The sequence below is a fragment of the Branchiostoma floridae genome, chromosome 7 (genome assembly GCF_000003815.2).
Source record: "Branchiostoma floridae strain S238N-H82 chromosome 7, Bfl_VNyyK, whole genome shotgun sequence".
Taxonomy (NCBI): domain Eukaryota; kingdom Metazoa; phylum Chordata; class Leptocardii; order Amphioxiformes; family Branchiostomatidae; genus Branchiostoma; species Branchiostoma floridae.
The window spans coordinates 12,385,847-12,406,853 of NC_049985.1; the positions used below are offsets into that span (position 1 = coordinate 12,385,847).

Here is a 21,007-nt window from a genome sequence, read left to right on the forward strand (position 1 = left end):
CCAGCTGAACAACTTCCAGATGGAACAGAGGATGAGAGAGATGCAGGCTGCCATACAAGCTGGACATCAGGTAGCCGGCACATCGTTATACGTGAGTCTGTTCTAACCTCTAACTGGTCTGTGGACTAGCCTCCTGCTGTAGTGCTTGCACACACGTGTGGCATGTGGGAATGGAGATGGGCTCTGTCCTACTTGTAGCACATCCTCTGCAAAATTAGTTGATATCTTTTCTACACCCCAAGGAGTGAAGTATTGTAGCTACTCTGTATGTGCATGTGTGTGTCCATGTGCACATATGGGTGGTTGCCTGCATGTGTGTGCATGTGCACGTATGTGTGTGTGTGTGCGTGTGTGTGTGTGTGTTTCTGAAGCTGCATGGGCAATAATGCCATAGGGACTGCTGACATAGAGGGACGGGGAGAAGTCTGCCATCTCTGATTGTCTTTTTTCCTTCTCTTTTAGGCTTACAATTATGGTCAACAGCTGGGTGTCCAGATGGACAACATGAACCGTCAGATCAACGTGGAGAGATCCCGCCCCCAACCTCAGGCGGTCATGTCTCTGGCGGAGATCATTCTAGATCAGGTGAGGAACACAGAGGACTTGTATTTCCTGTGATCTAAGAGAATTCATAGGCATACAGGCAAGTCTTGTTAGACACCTGGAGAAATAGGACTGGTGTGGCCCATTCCTAGAGAAACTGTTTTGCTAAAGGGACAGAAAGAAAAGTAAAACATTCTTGACAAACCTATGCAACAACCATGACACTGCTACTCAACCACTATTGCACTTGTGCTGCTTTTTCAAAGTTCAGTATGGCTAGACATAAGAATTGTATATCAATCATTGTGCAGGAAGGTACAGACTGTGTTAGTAGATGGTTTTGTGTTCAGTATTGTTGAGTGTCTGTGGTATTATTCCTGTAGCAAAAGCGGTACCCCCACCTGTCACGTGATGCCTTGGCGCAGAGAGCGGTGTATATCCAGGAACAGCAGAAGAGACAGGTGCAGATGCACGAGGAGAGAATGGCTGTGAGTACTGTAGAATAACAGTTGGGCAGAATAAGTTACACATTTGTGCTCACTCTGCGCGCTTGACTACCAGCAGCTGTGGTGCTTGCACAACTATGTTCGTCAAGGGTGACGGAAATAAGAATGGGCATGCGAGGTATGAGAAGGGTTTTGACAGTAGAAAACTAAGGGAATTGTTTCACCTGTGCACGTAATACTGCTATGTTATTGATGGGTTGATATAGATTGAAGTTAACTGTACATTTTCGCAGCCAACTATGTAGGCAAAAAGCTACTAAGCGTTCCTATATCCATGCTTTTGACTGAACTTGTGTATGTTTTTGTTGCTGCCTTTCTCCAGGCCATCCGTCGTTACGAGGCCCTTTGTAACCAACAGCGTGCAACAGTACAAGCTTTGGTCCATCCACAGGTAGGTTTTATGCCATGATAGAATTGGAACCTACAACAGGAAATACAATATTCTAAAGTATGACTCTCATTCTGTTTTTATTTTTAGAACTCAATACAGAAACACACCACAAGCTCACTTCCTTATTATTATCTTTTTCTGTTGTTACCATTCTCCATCTTTTATTTGTCTTTTTCACAGTTCTTGTTTATTTTTTCCCACTTCACCACATGTCACCATCATCTTTGCGTGTTGCAGAAAGCCTCAGGCGACCGTTCTAAAATACTAGCTTCATTCATAGCAGAAACTGACGGATTAAAGGTACAAATGTACTAGAAATGTAAAGTAGGACAGGAAACATTGCAATTTGAACATTGGCACAACAAAAGATTCCTATAGACAAGTTTGGGCACAACATTCTACTAGATGTGAAAGGGCACAGGTGCTTTTTATGTGATTTATCATACTCTTTTGAAAGCTGTTTTTTTCTGTTTCTTCATTGTTTGATTTATATGGTATCCATACTGTATCCTACACATCAAATAAGAATTATCAGGTTGTATTCTTTGTACCTCATGTTTTGTACAGATGTACATATTTTGTCTGTTGTTTTCCAGCACCAGGGACCCGCTAAGTCTGTAGCAGCCATGCTGGCAGGTGGTGCAAATATGGTGTGTACATTCTTCACATTACCATTGTCTTATCTGTGAAATCTAAGCATACCTTTACCATTTATCTCATGTTGTAAGTTGGTGTATTGATTGTAATCTTGTCTGTTACCAGCAACTGCCAACTCCCAAGCCAGCCAAGCCGGGGACGCTTGCTGCTATGATTCAGGAAAGCAGACGCAACGGGAGTGCAAATGTGAGCTGAAATCTTTCTTTGTTCTCCTGCCACCCTAAATGTGAAGTAGAATGGGAGGGTTTGAAAGATTTATGATATACAATGTAATAAAGAAAAAACCCTTGACATAGGCCTAACTCTTTCTTGCAAACCAAGCAGTGACCGATGTTATCCAATTTGTAGTAATTCTTGATAATGGATTGAGCTTTAAGAAATCTGAACCCTTTATATTGTGTAGTAGAGTGAGTATCCACCTCAGAACATAATATTTGACGTCATTTTCAGCTTATATATTAACTGACCTCTTTTTTCAGATGCAGCAACCCTCGGGAAGCAGAGCTGATGACGATGCAATCATCATTCTGGACTCCCCTGATAAAAACTGAACATCTTAAAGCTTATTTTCTTCTCACATAGATGTTCTAGTAGTACATTAGATTACAACGGATTTGAAGGACGGTATTCTGCACATAGTACTACTGTATGTTATCCGATCAGTGTCAATCTTCAAGTCTTGATGTTGTTGAGAGTCTTAGCCCTTGTGATGCTGTGTACATGTCAGACATCAGGACTAGCAGTCTTGTATAGTACAGAACCGTGTTATTGATGATGTAACCATGCTATTTCAATAACTGTACTCAACTTGAGTAAAGGATGAACAGAATTGTGAAAGTTTCTACCCTCTAAACCACAAGAGTTAAGATTCACAGTGATCCACTAGCAGACATGTGTACATAATTATATGATATACATGTACATTGATTTTAGTGTCACTTGTTGTAGTTTTAATGTCCGATTGACAAGTAAGCATTAAGATTTGTATCAACCAGTAATTGTATTGCTCAAACATCTCAAAGTAGTATCATAAAAGAAATAAAAGGAGCTGTCAGGTATTGTAGGTGTTATTGACATGTTCTGTTAGTTTTGTATGAAAAAATATCAAGTATTTATGGCAGGTTCTTGTGTTTTTAAAAGTCTTGCAAGTTCAACATGTTGATTCTCAGTTGCAAATCATTAATCAATGAGAAAGTTGTGTTGTTTCCAAGATGGAGCCTGTGCAGTATGATGAGACCCCCCCATCCAAGAAAACCACAGGAATCATACCTGCTGAAAAACAAGTTTGAAATTTTATCAACTGTATTAATATACTAATCAATGACTTTTATTTTTATTTCTTGACACCACCAATTGAATTGATGAAATGTATACATAATATTAGTATTCAATTGCCCGTTTTGTTTTTCTAGATCACTGTATCATACAGGGTAAACCATGTTGACTGACTCAAAATCCTAGTACGACTGTTATCTTTGGAGTGAATAGCATAGCATAGGAAAAGATACCAAGGGACCACACTTGTGCAAGTGCCAAGTTAGCATTAGGCTCGCATTAACATACGAAGGCCCCCTTTCCACTAGACTGAGTGGCCATACAGTAACCAAAATGTACGTATGTGAACTCTTGATTTCATAGTTTGAAAATGACACTTAGTAGACAACAAAATTTGGAAAAATTCCCTCTTTATCTATGAAGGCTTCATGTGGAAAGGGGGTGTAAACAACTGATTGAAATGCATCAGCCTCTCAAAACTTCTTTAATCTACTGTTACAGTAATTCTGCCACACATCAATACTGGGCATACTGAGTTATGTGTAAGTCAAGTGCAGTTTTTGGTCAACATATACATGTAGAATTCATTTAGTTATAATAAGTTCCTTGATGCAGAAGTTTGCTGTTGATTTCAACATATTTCTTGCACATACTGTAGCTGTGTCATATTCCAAAAGAGAAAGTGTTATTGTTAAATAGGATAACTGCACAATAAATAAGCTTGTATGTGTATGTATGTACATTTACATTATTGAAACAATCAGTTAAAGCACACAATTAAAATATGTTAACCCTTCATTTAAGTGGAGATTAGTGTGAAAGCATTATGTTGATTTTAGAATGCATTTTGGAGATTGATATACTTAAATCCACTGTACGGCCAGTTACGTTACATACCCAAGTCATCTCACATTAATGATTTATATTAGATCTTTCATAGAAGCACACAAAGTATGACTGATATTCATATTGTTTTTAAGGACAAAATGTTGCAATGTGAGTCTACTATAGAACATCACATGAAAGTTTATATCTCAATTGTGTCCAACATTCAAATGTAACCCACGGCCAAGAATTCTTGTAAAAAGCTTCCAAATTGATTAAAGCTCACATAAAGTACTTGTCTAAATGCTGTACTTCTCCCACCTCTATTGGATACCTACAACTGCAAGATATGGTGGAAAAAGTGGAGTCAAATAGGTTATTTAACTATTTCACTTAGAAGTCATTACTGCTTTATTATAGAAATAAGGTGACACCCATCTTCTGTGTTCAGCCAGTTTTTGTTGTCATCTGTGATATGAATTATTAAAAAAAGTCACCTCCACTTACTGAGCATCAATTTAAAAAAAAGTTAATTGCCAGTTTGTACATGATCCTCTAAAACTGTTCTTTTGAGCGAATATAGACCTGTCAAAGGTTTTTTTGCATGTTTCCTATTACAAATGTATAAGGTCAGCAAGTAATGGCAATAACAATAAGCAGATTTCAGAGGAAGGGTTTTAACTGGAGAATATGGATTTTTCTGTCTGGTGCATTACAGTTAGTAGATACATTTTAACCGTGTACATGTACTAAGAAAGTTTAAAAAATCAAATCCTTTGTAAGAAAGGGGAATACAGTAGGGAAAGGGGGTTGGCTATACAGAGGGGGCAGGTGACAGTCACATGACGTGGGAGTTACTAAGACTAAGTAAGTAATGACAAATGCCCAGATCTCCAAGCAGCATATTTAATTCAAAGATTCTGTAATGTTCAGTGTTTGCACTATTTATATTGTACCACTGTCTTTAACATTTCTGTACCCTGACTGCAGTTTCCTGTAAAGTTTATGTACTAAATCTCTGATGAAATTGCTGAATACATAAACTATCCCTCAATTAAGCTATGAAAGGCTTGACTCATTTCAGAGAAGATTTTGTTAAACTTAAAATCTTAATTCAGATGCTATAAAATAAAAACCTCTACTTCATTGAGTGCAACTTTTAATTAAGATGCTGAGATTTTGAGATGCTTAATAGAAATTCTGCAAATATCAACAATGAAAGTTGAATGGATAACTTTGTTACTCAACTGCATATTACATTTGTACATATATGCACATTTGATCTGTATCATATGGATGATAATGGTAACTTCAAATTTTCATAGGACACAGCAAAAGTCATAGTTGTTAGTACAAGTTCAAGCCCATTTCTCGAATGATCCATTACAATTCATGTAGCTTATTTTCTTACAATGTCCATGTAACCAGTCCAACAATATCTACTTTCTAGAGCAGCTTTATTGGTAAGGGTACATGTACTTGCATGAGGTTGTTGAATGCTTGTTTTGTCATGTAATATTCTTCATTGCTCACAGTTTCCACAGCAACTATAGTGTGTATTTAAGGAGCAGTAAACCACTCCTACTAATAAATTAACTGTTACAATGTACAGATGATAGAGAAGCTATCTTTGGAAGAAAAAATGTGCAAAACTTATTTTTGCAAAATAGCACACAAATACAGAAAAAAATACCAATATTAAAATTTCCCAGGCTATACAAGTTTTGCAGCATGGTAACCAGTAGGTAAACAGGAAGAAATTTGACATTCAAATGCCTCATCTGCTTTAATATTCGCTGGCACGCTGTGGAATGGTAATCAGTATATATCTATACATCAAATACATTTTTGCAACTAAGCTGAAGTGACCTCAGTGGGACCATCAAATTTTTCACAATCACCTAGTAGATCCAGTAACCATTAAATCAGGCACTTCTCTTTGTGCACAAGGCTCACCTGTGTGCAAAGCCTCATGAACTGGAGCTACACTATACATCAAATATCAAACTCCATCTCAATGTGTGCACAAATAAACAGTTCTATCGAACAAAATGTTGCAGTACTGCAGGCCAGTTCATTTGACTTGAGTGTATTTTAAAGCTTGCAGCTTTTTTCCACCTGATGCAGAAGTGAGTGAGAATATGAAAAAAGGTCCGTCTTTTCTAACAAAGCAACACAAAGTGTTCAACATCGTGGATTAAAACTCTCCCAGTTGATTTGTCCTTTGGAGAGATGAGCCCACAGCAACGGGAGTGTTGAAGCAGTGTAGATGTGGCCAGAATGAAGCCTGCTGGAGGGACAGGTGGTTGTCAGTTGTCCACAGACCAGACTGCAGAATAGGACTGCTCAATGCTGTGGATGTCGTCTGCCATGTTCATGGCCACACGCCGCTCACCGACAGCCTGAAGGGTAGGCAAGAGATGAACAGTCAGTGCTCATTCTTCCAAATCATAAGGGAAGTTGAAAGGCATGTGTTTCTTATTCAGGTTTTGTTACATGGTGACCATTGAGTGAGTAGTTGAGTACACTAGTCTAGTACCTTTTTGAGGATCTCCGCAATGGTGACCAGCCTGTCCTGCCCCACCCTGCTGATGTCGGGCAGCTCCTGTGGGCGTGTCAGGTCCACTGGTCGTAGCCGCTGCTTCTGCTCCTGTAGGACTGAGGCTGGAACAAACACAAAGGACACATTTACATCAAATACAGGACCTTCATCAAAAACTTTGAAACTTTACAACAAACTATAGTACACGACGTACTTACAAATGTATACCCTGACAACATCTGAAGTGCAAGTTTAACACTTCCAAAACTGGGACAACAGGTGATAAACCATGTAGAAAGTAGGATATTACACTTTGTCCCAATCACAATAGATGGGTAAATTTGAATAAAGCTCAAAAGGAAATGTTGGGTCTATTCCACTACCCACCAGGTATTACAGGCTGTGATGTCTTTGGTGGCCCTTTCTTGTGCCTGTTTGCCCTTCCTTGTTGACCTTCACAATCACTGTTCTCTTTGGACTGCTGTGACTTCTTCTTGACTTGTTGTTTCTCAGGTGAAGCATACGAGGTCCTCAGTAGGTACTTTTCATAGTCAGCCACGGGGGGTGGGGGAGGTGGTGCAGGTGGCACAGTCTTCCCTGTTATCGTGGCTCCAATATTTCTTGCACTCTTGGGATCTGAATTTCCGTCTGCAATCCGGATGCTAGCTTCTAAAGAATCCTCTGATTCTGAATCTGAGGCTTCAGCTTCCATTCTATCTTCACTGTCCACCCAGGTGCCCTTCCACATTCTTGGTACGTGGACTGATTTTTGTACTTTGTGAGGTTCCTCCTTTCTGGAGCTTAATATTTTGTATGTTCTTTTGGTCAGGCTTTCAGCCTTTGCAGTATCACTTTTACTATCTGTGTTGATATGATTTTCTTCATGAGCAGCTTCATCATCGCTTGAACTACCAAAGTCTAGATCTAATTTTGTGTCTGCCCAAGGGTTTCCACCAGTAGTAAACTTCTCTTCTTGTTCTGTATTGCTATTGGTCGACTTTGCAGTATCCAATCCCTCATCATTACTTCTAGGCACTTCACCAGTCACAACGGCCTTTTCAAGTTCATCTCTACTGAGAACCACCGAGTTTGAGACAAGGTGGATGATTCGCTGAGCTGAGTTGGCATCTTCCATTGCTTGGCGGGGGATGCCAGCAGCAGAAAGGAGGGACCGCCATTCCGGAGGGAAGGACAGCGATTCCAAGGAAATCAGAATGTCCTGGAATATGACAGAACAGTAGGTTTAAAATGTGTACTAAGAGGTCATGAGCAAAGAATCAAGAAGAAAACAGTCTATCCAGCAGATATTTCTGAATGTAAGAATCTGCAAACAAACAACAGCACGCTTTGCTGATCATCGCAAGATAAATGAGAAAAACAGTTCAAGACACAGATTGTACAGGGCCTTTCTAAAGCAAGATCCCCAGAAATACCTTGAAGGAAGGTCTCCTTGCAGGATTGTGTGCCCAGCACAACCCGATCAGCCTGGACAGACCGATGGGACAGTAGTCTGGGATGTCTGGCCTCTGGTTCAACCTCACACACTCCATTACCTGGAGGTACACACACAGTTGCAAATAACATGTTAGCATTTGACAGGAGAAACATAGTCATTTTACATGCCTTAAGTTGAGGTCAACAAATCAAAACAGCCACTTCAAAACTTTGTATGCTTTATCCCATATCAGCTAAGTCTGTATATCTACTGTAGCATATAAACTGCTTTGGGGATTCTGGGATATCTATTGTAGTCAGTACCAGTACCTGGAACATAGACAGGCCCAGATAAGGATGTTTTCTGGTCAGCATTTCCCACAAAATCATCCCGAAACTGTAAACATCAACCTGCAGGGAGGAAAAAATAAACTTCAGTCTAGAGTTGACAAACACACTCAAAGTATAATCTTGTTTGCAAAGGTAATAAGAATATTCTCAATTTTTCTAATTGACTAATACCAACATATATATCTAATGCTTAGTAAAGTGGAGTTTTTAGGCTTAGGCTTAGACTTACTTTGTTTTTCTACTTTATAATTTGTAGTTTACTATATGAAAGTTTCTGTACATTTTGCTGCATCAATAAAGCCTCCCTATCAAAGCTACTATGAACCTTAAACACCCCCTCCTGACCTTAGTAGTGATGTTTCCCTGGTTGATCAGTTCTGGTGCCATCCATGCAGGCGTGCCTCTCAGGTGACCTGACTGGGAGGCCTTCACATCTGCATCATGTCTGAACATGTATGGACAGGGGGGGGAAGAATAATAATGCAACAATCATAAGCACCTTTGCTGTCATATCAATGATAGTAAAATTTAGTATGATGTTACTGTGCGAGTAAGTATACTTTTGTGGTGATTAAGATTTAAAAGTCTGCTTTAAAAAAAATATATTACTGGCATGAGAGAGATTTTCAGATCAGCCAATATTCTATCGGGGGAAGGAGGACAGAGGGTCTACATCAAACTTCATACAAGCAAAGAAAAGCAAGTTTGGGAGGCCTTATTCTTGAAAAATAATGGAGATTTTAAGCTATTTAATAATTCACACGAACAAACCATATCTATTATACACACCTAAGTTTAGAGAAGCCAAAGTCAGCGATCTTGGCCCTGAGCTGTGAATCCAGCAGCACGTTCATGGACTTGAGATCCAGATGGAGCACGGCAGGTTTCCTGTTGTGGAGGTAGTTCATCCCCAGGGCAGTGTCCCGCGCTATCTGGTAGTACAACACATGGTCCAGATCTGGTCTGGAAAACACACAACAGTCACACATCTTTAGTTAACTTCATCTGTAGTGAACGTCATTCAAGTGGTGTATATTACATCCGTACTAGGGCCTTTGTTGTTCATCCTATACATTAATGACATGCCCGACATATTGCAACATGGGAAGGTATGTCTATATGCAGACGACACCGCACTGTTCTACGCGGCGAATTCAATCAGTGACCTAAACGAAGCACTGAATGAAGACCATAGACGTATGGCTACACTCAAACAAACTGACTTTAAATGTGAAGAAGTGTAAGGCTATGTTATTTGGCACTAGGAACAAGCTGCGTCTAGGTACTGATAAACTGACAGTAACTCTTTCTGGCACATGTTTGGAGGTTGTTTCCAGCTTTAAATATCTCGGTGTCTGGTTTGACTCGTGCCTAACGTGGCAAGATCATATAGATAAACTGTGCAAGGGTGTATCGGCCAGACTAGGTGTGTTACGGCGTCTTAAGCCAGTTTTGCCAAAACATACCCTTGAGATGTTATTCAATTGTATGGTCCTTCCCAAATTAGACTACTGCGATGTTGTGTGGGGTAACTGTGGAAAATGCCTTTCAGATAAGCTACAAAAGCTGCACAACCGGGCTGCTAGAATTGTACTTGGTCTTTCACATGTGTCTCACATCGGTAGTGATGAACTTTCTAGTCTACACTGGAAAACTCTGGAAACTAGAAGAAATGAACACCTGTTGCATACAGTTTACAAGTCTGTTAACCACCTACTGCCAGATTATCTCAATGTATTCCATATGGTATCAGAGACTCACAGTTACCCTAGTCGCCATAGTTTAAGCCAATCAGTACAGCTGCCACAAGTTCACTTGGAATGTGGAAGACGTAAGTTTAGCTACAGGGGCGTTTGTCAGTGGAACCACCTTCCAATGACTTTAAAAACGGCTCCCAACATTGCAACATTCAAGCATATGATGAAACTGGGCTGACCTCTGACCTCATGACCGGACTGAAGTATGATTATGGAAAACGGTCTTTGTATATATTATTTGTATGTTATGTATGGTGCTGATGTGTCATGTATTATGTGTTATCCAGGGCCCCACTGTAAAGCAGTGCAATGCACTGAGCTGGGCTACCCTGGCTAAAGAAAACAGAATAAAAAAAAATGTATTTACAAAGTTAAGACATTGTTTTTTCCAGCCTGTACCTTTCCTCCCCGTGCAGCCAGTGGTAGAGGCTGCCCAGTGAGACTGATATATTTACAAAGTTGAGCCAGTACCTTTCCTCCCCGTGTAGCCAGTGGTAGAGGCTACCCTGCGCCATGTACTCCAGCACCATGATGGGCAGGTCTGCCGTGGTGCACACTCCCAGCAGCAGCACCACACGGGGGTGACGCAGCTCCCTCAGGAGGCTCACCTGGGAAGTGCAGCTTTAGTTAGACTTATAACTGTAGCGACATTTTGCTAACAAAATCCTTCTACATGTATCACATACTCTACTTGAATTTTTTGCAATGCAGGTATGCCAAAAATGAACACTTTAAAGCGTAAGTGCTCGGTATGTTGAAGAAGAACTACAATGCCATTCTTAGTTTTAAAAAAATGATACCCGGTATATAAAGCGCAAGTCAGTCCAGTTCATTCTCTGTAGAGAGGTGATACCACTGTCCCACATGACAGTATAAACCCTCCAAAAATGTGGTCTATGATTTCTATATCATAAATCAATGATAGATTTCTCGTACCTCTGCACCAAAGTAGTTTTTGTCAGCAGCAGAAAGGGGAGACCGTAGTCTCTTGATGGCCACCTCTGTACCGTTGTAGACACCACAGAACACACGGGAGAACGCTCCTTCACCTAACAAATCTGATCAACACACAAAACTTTTAACATTCTCCAAACTGCATGTACTATATCATTGTGTGTACCAACAGGTTGACTCTGAATGTCTTCCAAAAGCATGCATCTTTATACTATCATTTCATGAGAATCATCATTGCAATTACTATTAAACAATTCTTTAAAAACATAGCTTTTTGAAGAGAAAGCATTCTTTTGCATCCATATAACAATGTTTCATGGTATGCTTTCACTTTTACGAATGACATATGGAACCAATACCGCATAAGATGCAAAATGCAGACCTTTAGTGCTATAGATGATGTCTTTCTCCACAATCTGACAGTTTCTGAGGGGATCTTTGTACTTCAACCTCTTCAGCTCCGACTCAAGATGTCTGAGGGGAAAAAACAACATTATCAGGAAGATGTTCAACAATCACTGTACCAATAAGCTACCCTATTCTTACTTATTGCATTGAGCTTACTTGGAAAAAGAAGTGTTTGATTTTAGGAAATGTTACATCTTCATGACATCATCTTGTGCAAGCAAGAATACATTATGCCTTTTATCTTTAAATCTTCATACATACATTAAACAAAGCTTCCCATTATATACATAAGGAGACTTTGAAAACCAGAGTGTAAATGTCACACACTCAATTACACTTAATACATTACCAAATGGGAAAAGAGTGGGTATGGACTTAAACTGGTAGATTTGCCTGTATCATCTAAAACTTTACATCAAAATTTTTCATTTGAAACTTTATGTTGCCAGATGTGTAATAAGAGACGAACACACCTTATCTCCTTCCTATGTTTGTCCTGTTCCTTCCTTAACTGTCTCATCAGGTCCTGCTTGGATGGAGATGTTGTCATGGCAACAGGCCTGCCACTCCCACCTTCCCTCTTGTTCCCAGTGTTCTCAGAGACATCCATCTCCTCCCCAGAATCTTTACCAGCAGCATGACTCTGTGCTGCCATGTTGTGAGGAGATGTTGGGGATTTGGATTTGTAGACCATCTGCATTTCCTCCAGTTGTCGCTGGATTTTGTCCACGATTTCTCTGGAAGTTTGTTCATTTTCCTTCCCTCTCTGCTGTAGACCGCTTACCTTAAAAACAGTAATTAAACATAAACGTACTTTACAAAACTATTTAACATGCAAACAAGAAATGTTCCTTCTAGACAATGTAAAATGCAAGGGACTGCTATATGCACACTTAATGTACTGTATCCATTCCCTTTAAACCCTAGTGACAGGAGTAGACCAATCCTATAACTCCGCCCACCTTCGTCAAAGCGTAGAGATGCAAACTAAAACATAAAAATGCAAATATCTGACCGACATACAGCCAGTCCCTCCCTGGTTGAACTGCTAATTGCAATGGTCTATTGACAGTTACATTTTTGTAGGATTGGTCTCTTGTGGGGATTTGTTTGGCTTGCTCTCACCTGCAGCTCTACATCATCAGATACATGTTCCCTCTGTCGAGACCTGTTAGTCCTGCTGCCAGTGTCTGGTCTGTGCTCTGATTCCTTCCTGTTCCCAGAGTCAGGGCCGTCCAACTCCCCACCCCTGGCGGTAGACCTGCCCAGCCCCAGCCCCTCCAGGGTCAGGGATATCCCCTGGGGTTGTCTGGACCAGATACTGGCCTGGGAGGTTGTCCTGCTACTGTCGACATTACTCTCTGTAAAAACAAAATGGCAGGGCTAACATTCTGCATCACAAGCACTGATTCTTCTCACTTGCTTCTTGTAAACAACAGGTCAGATGTTTAGTTCTCTTCGCCAATGGCGATAGAGTATGATTTTGCCGACTTGGGTCTGTATGTAGGTCAACAACATATAAGTCGAGAAATTGTGGATGGAACTTTTTGATTTTTTGTAGGTGTGTATCGGTTGTCGAAAGGCATGCCTAGTTTGAAAATGGTTTACCTGGCGTTTTCCTACGGTACAGCAGCGAGCTTTGTATTTTTTTGAGGTTTGTTTCAGGAAGCATAAGTCAAAATGCAGCTGGGCGATTTCTACGATATTTGGTAGGTGTGTAGCGGTTGTGTAAAGGATTGTGCGAGAATGGTTTAGCTAGCTTTTACCTATGATGCTGTAGCTGGCTTTGTATGTAAGTGCGTTTGTCTGTATGCAAGATAACTCAAGATGCTTTTGATGAATGCTAATGATATTTTGTTGATATGTAGGGGACACAGAAAGGAAGGTCAAGTTCGATAATGGGCCTCCTGGCGACTTGTTTTGGTACTGCAAGTGAGCGTCAAAGCTTGCGCCTAAATTTTCCAGAAGTGCCAGGTTTACAATTTTTTAGTCGTGGATAGCTGTTGGGACTAGGAGTGAATGGTGTAATTTTGGGTCCCCTAGCAGCTTGTTTGGAACTGCAGTGGGTCTTATAGTTCGTAACTTTTAAGAAGGATAACTCCAGAGGAGATTGTTGGATAGTCTTTGTTTTTGGTAGGTAGTTACTTTGGGTGATAATGAACATAATGAGATGCAAATTATATAAATCACTATCTATTTGATATAATTACGTAGGGAAACTTCTATATAGGTTAAAAATATACTTGTGACGGAGTCACCCGAAAGAAATTGAATCGGCCCATAGATGTCTAAAAATAGAGAAAAAGTAGGTCAAGACAGCCAGACACTGACAAGCATGAAATTCTGATTGACCAGGGATGCTACCCGAGGTCATCTTTGATCACAGTCCAAGGCCCCCTAAAATGAATACTATTCGGCCAGGCTAGAGTCTGGTAGAGTCTGATTTTAACAAAACACTATGAAAGTTGCGCTGGAAAGTATCACAACATTGTGCATCATTTCCTTGTCACCAGTTTGCCGAGAAGGTTATGTTTTTGGTAGCATTTGTGGGTTTGTGAGGAACACACGTTCATGCAGTCATTTGCTATTGGGGTAGGTACTATTTAGTAATACATGATAAGACGTTAAAGTCTTAATAAAGGCATGATTATTTGGCGAAGAGATGTGTTCGTTGAACTCTAGTTTAAATATATATCTACTTTTTAACTTGAACTTTGAGCATTAGAAATGGTGAGGATCACAACAATGACAACTCTGGAAATCATATGAAAGACTGATGAATGCAGAATGCTGAAACTAGCTAAGCACAATACCTTTTTCTGGTGGATGTAAAATGGTATATACCACCAGACAAACTTGTATGCTTGTTCTTCTATGATCTGTGGAACTCCAAGTGTAGGACTTTTTTTGTAGCTGATGCAATTTGCTTATTCATTAAGGCTTGCTTTTCATAGCCAACAAAGCACCCAGAGTCATACCTTATGTTCTTGATAAGCATACAGAGCTAAAAAATACAAAGGCTTTACCAATATCTTCAAGTTCCATGTCAGGTGAGTCAGAGGCACCACTAGACCCCCTGTCTTCTGCTGTCATCTCTTCCTTCAGTTCTGCTTCCTTCTTCTTCTCCAGGAACCTCGCAGCCATCTTGTCTCTCTCTGCCTTCTTCCTTTGCTCTATTTTCTCCTTCTGTCGTTTCTGCCTTTCCTCCTCCTGCTGTCTGTGGCTGGCCTTTTCTGCTGCCAGTTTCACACCTATGATAGATAACACGTGAGGTACACAACTAGAGCATTAGAACACTCACATGTACACACACCCTCATGCCGTGATCTCCTCATTAAGATAAGTTATATCAGAAACTTTGAAGCACCTTGTCATAAAGTACTTTGTGAGCTTAACTCCCACCATAACACTACAAAACACCACTTGTGACTGTAGAAAAAAAAAAACTTGGACTAATACATGCTTTGGGACCAAAAGACTTTTAATGAGGCCAGTAAGAAAATCGTGGAAAAACCTACCGGCTCTTGACCTCCTGACAACATCAGCAGACACAGGCCTCTTGGATTTCCTCTCTTTAGGTACAACAACATCCATGCTTCTTGTGCCACTACTTGCTGGCCTTTTTGTCATGCCCGACGAGAAGGGCTTCCCTTTTATTGGCCCTTTCCTCTCTATTTTTGGTGCTTCAGCCTTTGTAGATTTCTCCTTTGCTTTATCGAAACTATTTCTGAGCTGTTCGACTCCAAACATAATCTTGTTCATCGCGCCGATAGCTGTGACTCCCATCCGTGCCAGTTGGTCTTCTGATAGAAGTCGCAGTCCTTCCAAGTCAATTTCATTATCTGCAAAAATCTTGACGTATTTCTCCTGTTCCATTAAGTTCAGACTGGCTAGCCATGCTGCAACTGCTGGGTCACAGGAGGTCGGGACCTCTGACCTTACAACGGTACCTTCTTTTCTCCTGGTATGATTGGTTCTTGCAGCCGGCTGTGCAGAGTTTGTCTTCAGTTTTGTACTGATGGTTTTGCTCATGTACCGCTGTGGCTTAACTTTAGCTGGGTCGTTGTTCGTGTCGTTCAAAACTTTCGCTTTCATGCTGACCAACCTGTCTTGGTATGTCTTTCCTGTTGTTACGATCTGCACCTCTGCCTCTTCTGATTCCCCAGTGCCAATGTCTTCTGCATCTTTCACTTCTGTGTCAAACGATACCTTTTGTATACTCTGTGTCTGCTTCTTCCCATTGGCAGCATTATCACTGCCCGTCTCCTTACTCTGTGTGGATAGAGATCGTCCATGCTTCCTGTCAATCAAAACTCCTTTGAGTTTTCCAGCCTTTTGTCCCCTTGTCCCTGATGCTGAACTTGGCCTCTTCAGGATTTTACTAGGCTGCGCCACATCCATACCAATGAATCCCAGTGCAGGGTTTTGTCCCTCTATGTGCCTTGCTTCCCTCTCACAAATGTTGTCTCTAATAACAGGCTTTCTCTCTGAGCTTTTGGTCTTGCCTCCAGCAGTTAACTGAACAGTGGTTGGCTCTCTCCCAACGCTTCCCTTTGTCCCCTGATTGTATAATAACGTGCTGTCCTTTGGGACCGATGAATTTTTGATCGGCTGCTTTCCAGACGGCGGTCTCTTGTACGCTGCTCTCTTTTTCTCCATCCTGCTGTTTTCGATGTCTCCTAGGACGTCGTCCTCAATGTCGCTGATGGATTTGAAGGTCGTGAGCTTGCCTTGTGCTCCCGCCTGCCACCTAGCTCCGCCTATAGCTTTCCTAAATATTCACACACAAAAATCACTAATTACTTTCTTTGAAATTAAATGGAATCTTATAGAATCACTTGAAACTTAACAGATTTCCAATGTAAGGTACCCTCTTTAGGCTATTTCAGAAGAAATTCAATACACTTACGAGAGATTTGCCTGGACAGTTAACAGCATTAATCTGTACCTCCAGGCCTGGAATAGTTTGGGATAACAGCCAAGTATCGCTGTCATTACACTGTATGTGACCATGGAATTGTAACGGCAAATAACATCATTTCACTCGCACTGCGTCATCTGCTCTGCTGCCATCGTCTATATTAGGTGGTACGGTGATACTATCGGCAATACCAATGAGTTTTAGATTTTATCGTTTGTAGAATGAAATAAGGCACAGTTTGTAGTGTTAGCCTAATTTCACATTAAAACTGCAGCATAACATAAATTATAAAATCAATGCTATGCTTTTGAGCCTACATTGTACATACTGCTTGTTTCTAGTATAAAAGAAATAATTACCACTGTATATCATAGCCCATATAAATGTGCTAAGCCAAAATCATTGATAATGTTCCTGCACAGGAAATGAACACAGACCCAAAAGACCCATTTATAGTCTCTGAAGTGTAGATATTGACAATTTGACACCTCCACATATCCTGTATCAACAATCAGTCTATGTGGTTATCTTACTTTTATACTTTCATCAAATTCTATAAACTATCTATATACTTAGTCCCTGTCGCAAAATTTTGAAAGTCACGTCTTCTACAAATTTTGCCTTTAGTATAATGAAGTTGAAGATTGATAAAGAAAATTTTCCATATTCCCAATCTGCAATGGGCATGGACCAAATTCCCAACCCTTAATTGTTTATCCCCTATTCAATTGAATTGAAAAGCTAACATCTGATCCCGGCCATAAGTAAGCATTATACTAACTAGACAACTTCTAGAATATACCAATCATTGTCGGTTATTGTGTTACAGCAAAGGGCAGTTAAGCCGACCAGCTATTATATGAGCTAACAGATTGTCTCATCAAGTAGGGCATTTGGTCTAGGGTTGAACAATTATTGATTTTTGATTATTACAAATACCAACTCCCTTATCTTTTAACCCCACAATTTCCATGTAGCTGTAAGTGTTATGAACTCATTCAAATTTGTAAAGTAATGAACCCTACTAGTATAGTCAAGGTTTACTCAAAATACAAATATAATTTGTTCAACTTACAGGAAGTATAAAGCTGGAAGAGGATAACAAATCACTTCCTTTGGAAATCCTATTTCCCATCAAATCCATGTCAATTGGCAGTTCTTTTTCTAACTCAATTTCCCTTTCTACTCTATCTAGGGAGTGATAAAGACGTCCCATTCATCAATAGATGCACTGGAATGATGAATGCTAACTTGGGAATAGGACACGGTTGTGGAGACTAGTAATATCTGGAAGTGTCTTTGGATCCTGATTTGGTAATTAGTATGATAAAAGAGAAAATGTTTGAAGGGATATAATTTCCTGGTAGGAAGAAAAAGGAAAGTTCACAGTAGTTTTAAGACCGTAGTTGAAACAAGGGAGTAGGTGAGCAGAAGACAGAAAAACATTTATACAGCATTAAGATCACAGTATAGAGAGGTCATCACAAAATCATGAACATAAAACTATTGCAAACATTTCTTCTTTTCCAGTAGGTGTAGGTCTCACCTCATCATCCCCCGCACAGATTTGTTCTCAGAGTCGACCTGTCGGTGATGCATGTCGAGTGCACTCTGCAGCTTCATCACATCCCTGCTCAGCTCCTCATTCTCCCTGGCCAGGTCCAGCACCAATCTGTCCACAGAATTATAAAATGATCATTTACATGTACCTGCAAAACATTGGCGTCAAAAAGGTACATGTAACGGAGGGGGGGCCCTAAATTCGCCACTTTTAAAAAAATCATATTTTACAAATTAAAGATGAATTGCAAGAGCCAAGAGATGTTTTGGGGTTATATTACAAGTTTTGACTTTTGACATGAGTGTTACCATGGTGATTGACCGAGTATCAAGGTCAAAGGTCAGCCAGTGATTGACCGAGTATCAAGGTCAAAGGTCAGCCAGCAATCACATGGCGTAATTCATTATGGGTATGTCATTATTACTTGACCTGACCTACTAAATAATGCATCAAATTTGATTTGTCTTGCAAATATTCACAAATTACTCACCAGCATAAACTTTCAGTACCCTTTCTTCTGAGAAACTAATACTAATAGTAATATTTACACATTCAGTGATTCACTAGTTTGTTTTGAAGTTGTCTCAAAATTCTATCAAAAACGTTAAGTTGAGACTTTAATGCTGGGACAGAGTGACAGAGACAAAACCTGAGCCAGTGCCCCTGCAGAAACAAGTGATACTAATGGAAAATCAAAGGGACCAGCCCGACAGACTGTACATCAACTCCCACAGACTAAGTACCACAGGCTGGCCTCCATCCAAGCATGGTAAAACCCAATATCCTGGCCAAGACTCCAGTCCTACTGTACTAGCTTTAATAACGATCTCTAGAAACGGCATACATTGACACAGTTGTTGCTGCCTGGTATGACGTGATGTAGCCACTGCACCATAGTAAAGAGTACAGTTGTAGTATTTATTTCATTTTATCAATCTCCAATCATATTTGGGGGAGAAAATTGTTTTTTTGAGTGGCCAGCTTTTCTGGCAGACAGACACCACAGTACTATACTTTACTATGTTGAACGGTGTAAACAGTCTTTAAAAAAGCAATCCAGTATTCAAATATCGTACACAATTGTCAGTCCATGTACATTATATGATGAATGGATAGAAGTAGCAAATACAAGATTTAAGTATATAATTACAAGGCCATAGCAACTAACTTTAAAGGATGACATCAGTGTGTGGATTGATTCAGGATGACGTCATACGTAAGCCCTTAAGGTATTGAAATGCAATAGATTAATTATTACTGCTATCAAATTGAAATGGGTATTGCTATCAATTGGGGATTTCCTATTTTTGGAACAATCTATTTTTCAGGCGCCTGTTGCCCGCCTCGTTTTCATGAGGGCCACATATGCTTACATGACGTCATTCACATTTTTGGCAAGTACCATTTTGCAATTGGTTACTGTAGGACTTTTAGTTGGCTATTTTTTGCAAAACAGGTCACCAGCTCACAGCGTGACTCAGGACGTAGGAAGACAGACCTTGCAGTGGTCATGTTAAGTTGATCTAAGTACTGTGTCAAGACTCTAAGTTACCCTACTCCAGTTCCAATCCATAATTTGGGGATAAGTTTACCCAAACCCTACCCTACACCCAAAGAAAAATTCATCTCATGCATTTAGCCGCTTGGCGCGTTGGTACACCCGATCCCTCGATCTCGGAAGTTAAGCAATGTGCAGTCCGGACAGTACTTGGATGGGAGTCCCCCAACCAAGGACGTCCGGATTGCTGTAGCCTCACAAAGCTTTCCACGAAATCGTCTTCTGGGAGGGACGTAAAACGGGGGTCCCATGCTCGAGGAGGTGCCTCGACCACGTTAAACAGCCTCATTACCCACATTTTGGGTACCTACTGGCTGCAAAATACACCCGATATTACATTATTATTATTATTATTATATATCTAGTTCTAATATGCACATCCAGAATAAACTGGTTAACTTAACCCTACCCTAGTTCAAATCTAGCATAAATTGGTTATGAACTATCCTAGCTCTAATCCAGCATATTTTTTTTTTAATCCTATCCTAGTTTCAATCCAGATACTTGAACCATACCCTCCCTCTAATGGAGTCTAAATCCAATCCAACCTCTTCCGCCTCCTCTACTACTACTAGGCTCTGCCATCATTTTTTGGAACAGCCCATTTAGACGTCTGCAAATTCCAAAATTGCAGCTTATGTACTTATGGATCAGGAAGCAGCACTAGATTTTTTTCAACAAGATTGAAATACGCAAGGGAAAAGTTTTCTAATAATTCTATCCAGTTGCTTGAGCAATTACTCTCTTGTGTATCTTATCACCTTGAAGCTTGACCTACCGTCGTCCGTCGACGTATGAAAATTAAAATGCATAGAAAAATGTATGTCATACTTACTGTCTGTTTTTGTCCGAGAGCTTATACTTCTGTTGAGACTTCGCCATTCTAGACGATCACTCCATTACCGAATTCTGCAGCAACAAAGTATTGCGGAAAATTTTACATAGCGGTCCCACCGGTCACCAGGCCAGGTTGGGGTGGGGTGTAAATTACCTTAAAAAAAAGCGAATTTTACGGAAAAGCGGATAGTTAACTGTATAGAAATTAACTCAAACGAAGCCTATGGTCAATAAATTTTTACCTGTCGAATTATATCAGCTTCTCCTTTTCCAAACAGCTTCTAAACGAATAAAACGGCCCAAAGTCTGTTCCAAACTTTGCAGAGTCCGCCATTTTGGCAGGTATTTGTGTACCGTCATGCTTCGCGTGAAATGAAATGTTCCATTTTGGGTGAGGGGGCGAGGTGCTACATTAATATTACCTCAATATTGAAAAGAAAAATCATAGTACAACAAAACAAAAATTCAGAATATAAGTATTGAAGTG

At 40.2% G+C, this 21,007-nt stretch overlaps 2 protein-coding genes across 2 annotated transcripts in view; one reads left to right on the top strand and one right to left on the bottom strand.

The window, feature by feature from the left end:
* LOC118419132 (transcriptional regulator ATRX-like) overlaps positions 1 to 4,491 on the top strand; it is a gene marked incomplete in the record, with an annotated part of 28,407 nt that extends 23,916 nt beyond the window's left edge. The window contains 8 exon segments of the mRNA XM_035825439.1: positions 1 to 91; positions 463 to 585; positions 927 to 1,031; positions 1,372 to 1,440; positions 1,678 to 1,740; positions 2,037 to 2,090; positions 2,203 to 2,283; positions 2,577 to 4,491. Coding sequence (XP_035681332.1) covers positions 1 to 91; positions 463 to 585; positions 927 to 1,031; positions 1,372 to 1,440; positions 1,678 to 1,740; positions 2,037 to 2,090; positions 2,203 to 2,283; positions 2,577 to 2,648 — 658 coding nt within the window.
* A 598-nt stretch (positions 4,492 to 5,089) lies between these two features.
* LOC118419133 (serine/threonine-protein kinase pakF-like) lies at positions 5,090 to 20,927 on the bottom strand. Its single transcript, XM_035825440.1, has 17 exons — positions 20,763 to 20,927; positions 20,519 to 20,592; positions 18,111 to 18,236; positions 15,162 to 16,414; positions 14,670 to 14,894; positions 12,769 to 13,004; positions 12,117 to 12,427; positions 11,618 to 11,709; positions 11,218 to 11,339; positions 10,753 to 10,889; positions 9,314 to 9,487; positions 8,870 to 8,969; positions 8,504 to 8,584; positions 8,173 to 8,292; positions 7,127 to 7,958; positions 6,737 to 6,861; positions 5,090 to 6,599 (listed from the first exon to the last, which is right to left on the bottom strand). Exons 2-17 carry the CDS (start codon positions 20,563 to 20,565, stop codon positions 6,507 to 6,509), a joined length of 4,074 nt encoding a protein of 1,357 aa, XP_035681333.1. The 5' UTR covers positions 20,566 to 20,592; positions 20,763 to 20,927; the 3' UTR covers positions 5,090 to 6,506.
* Between the last annotated feature and the right edge of the window lie 80 nt (positions 20,928 to 21,007).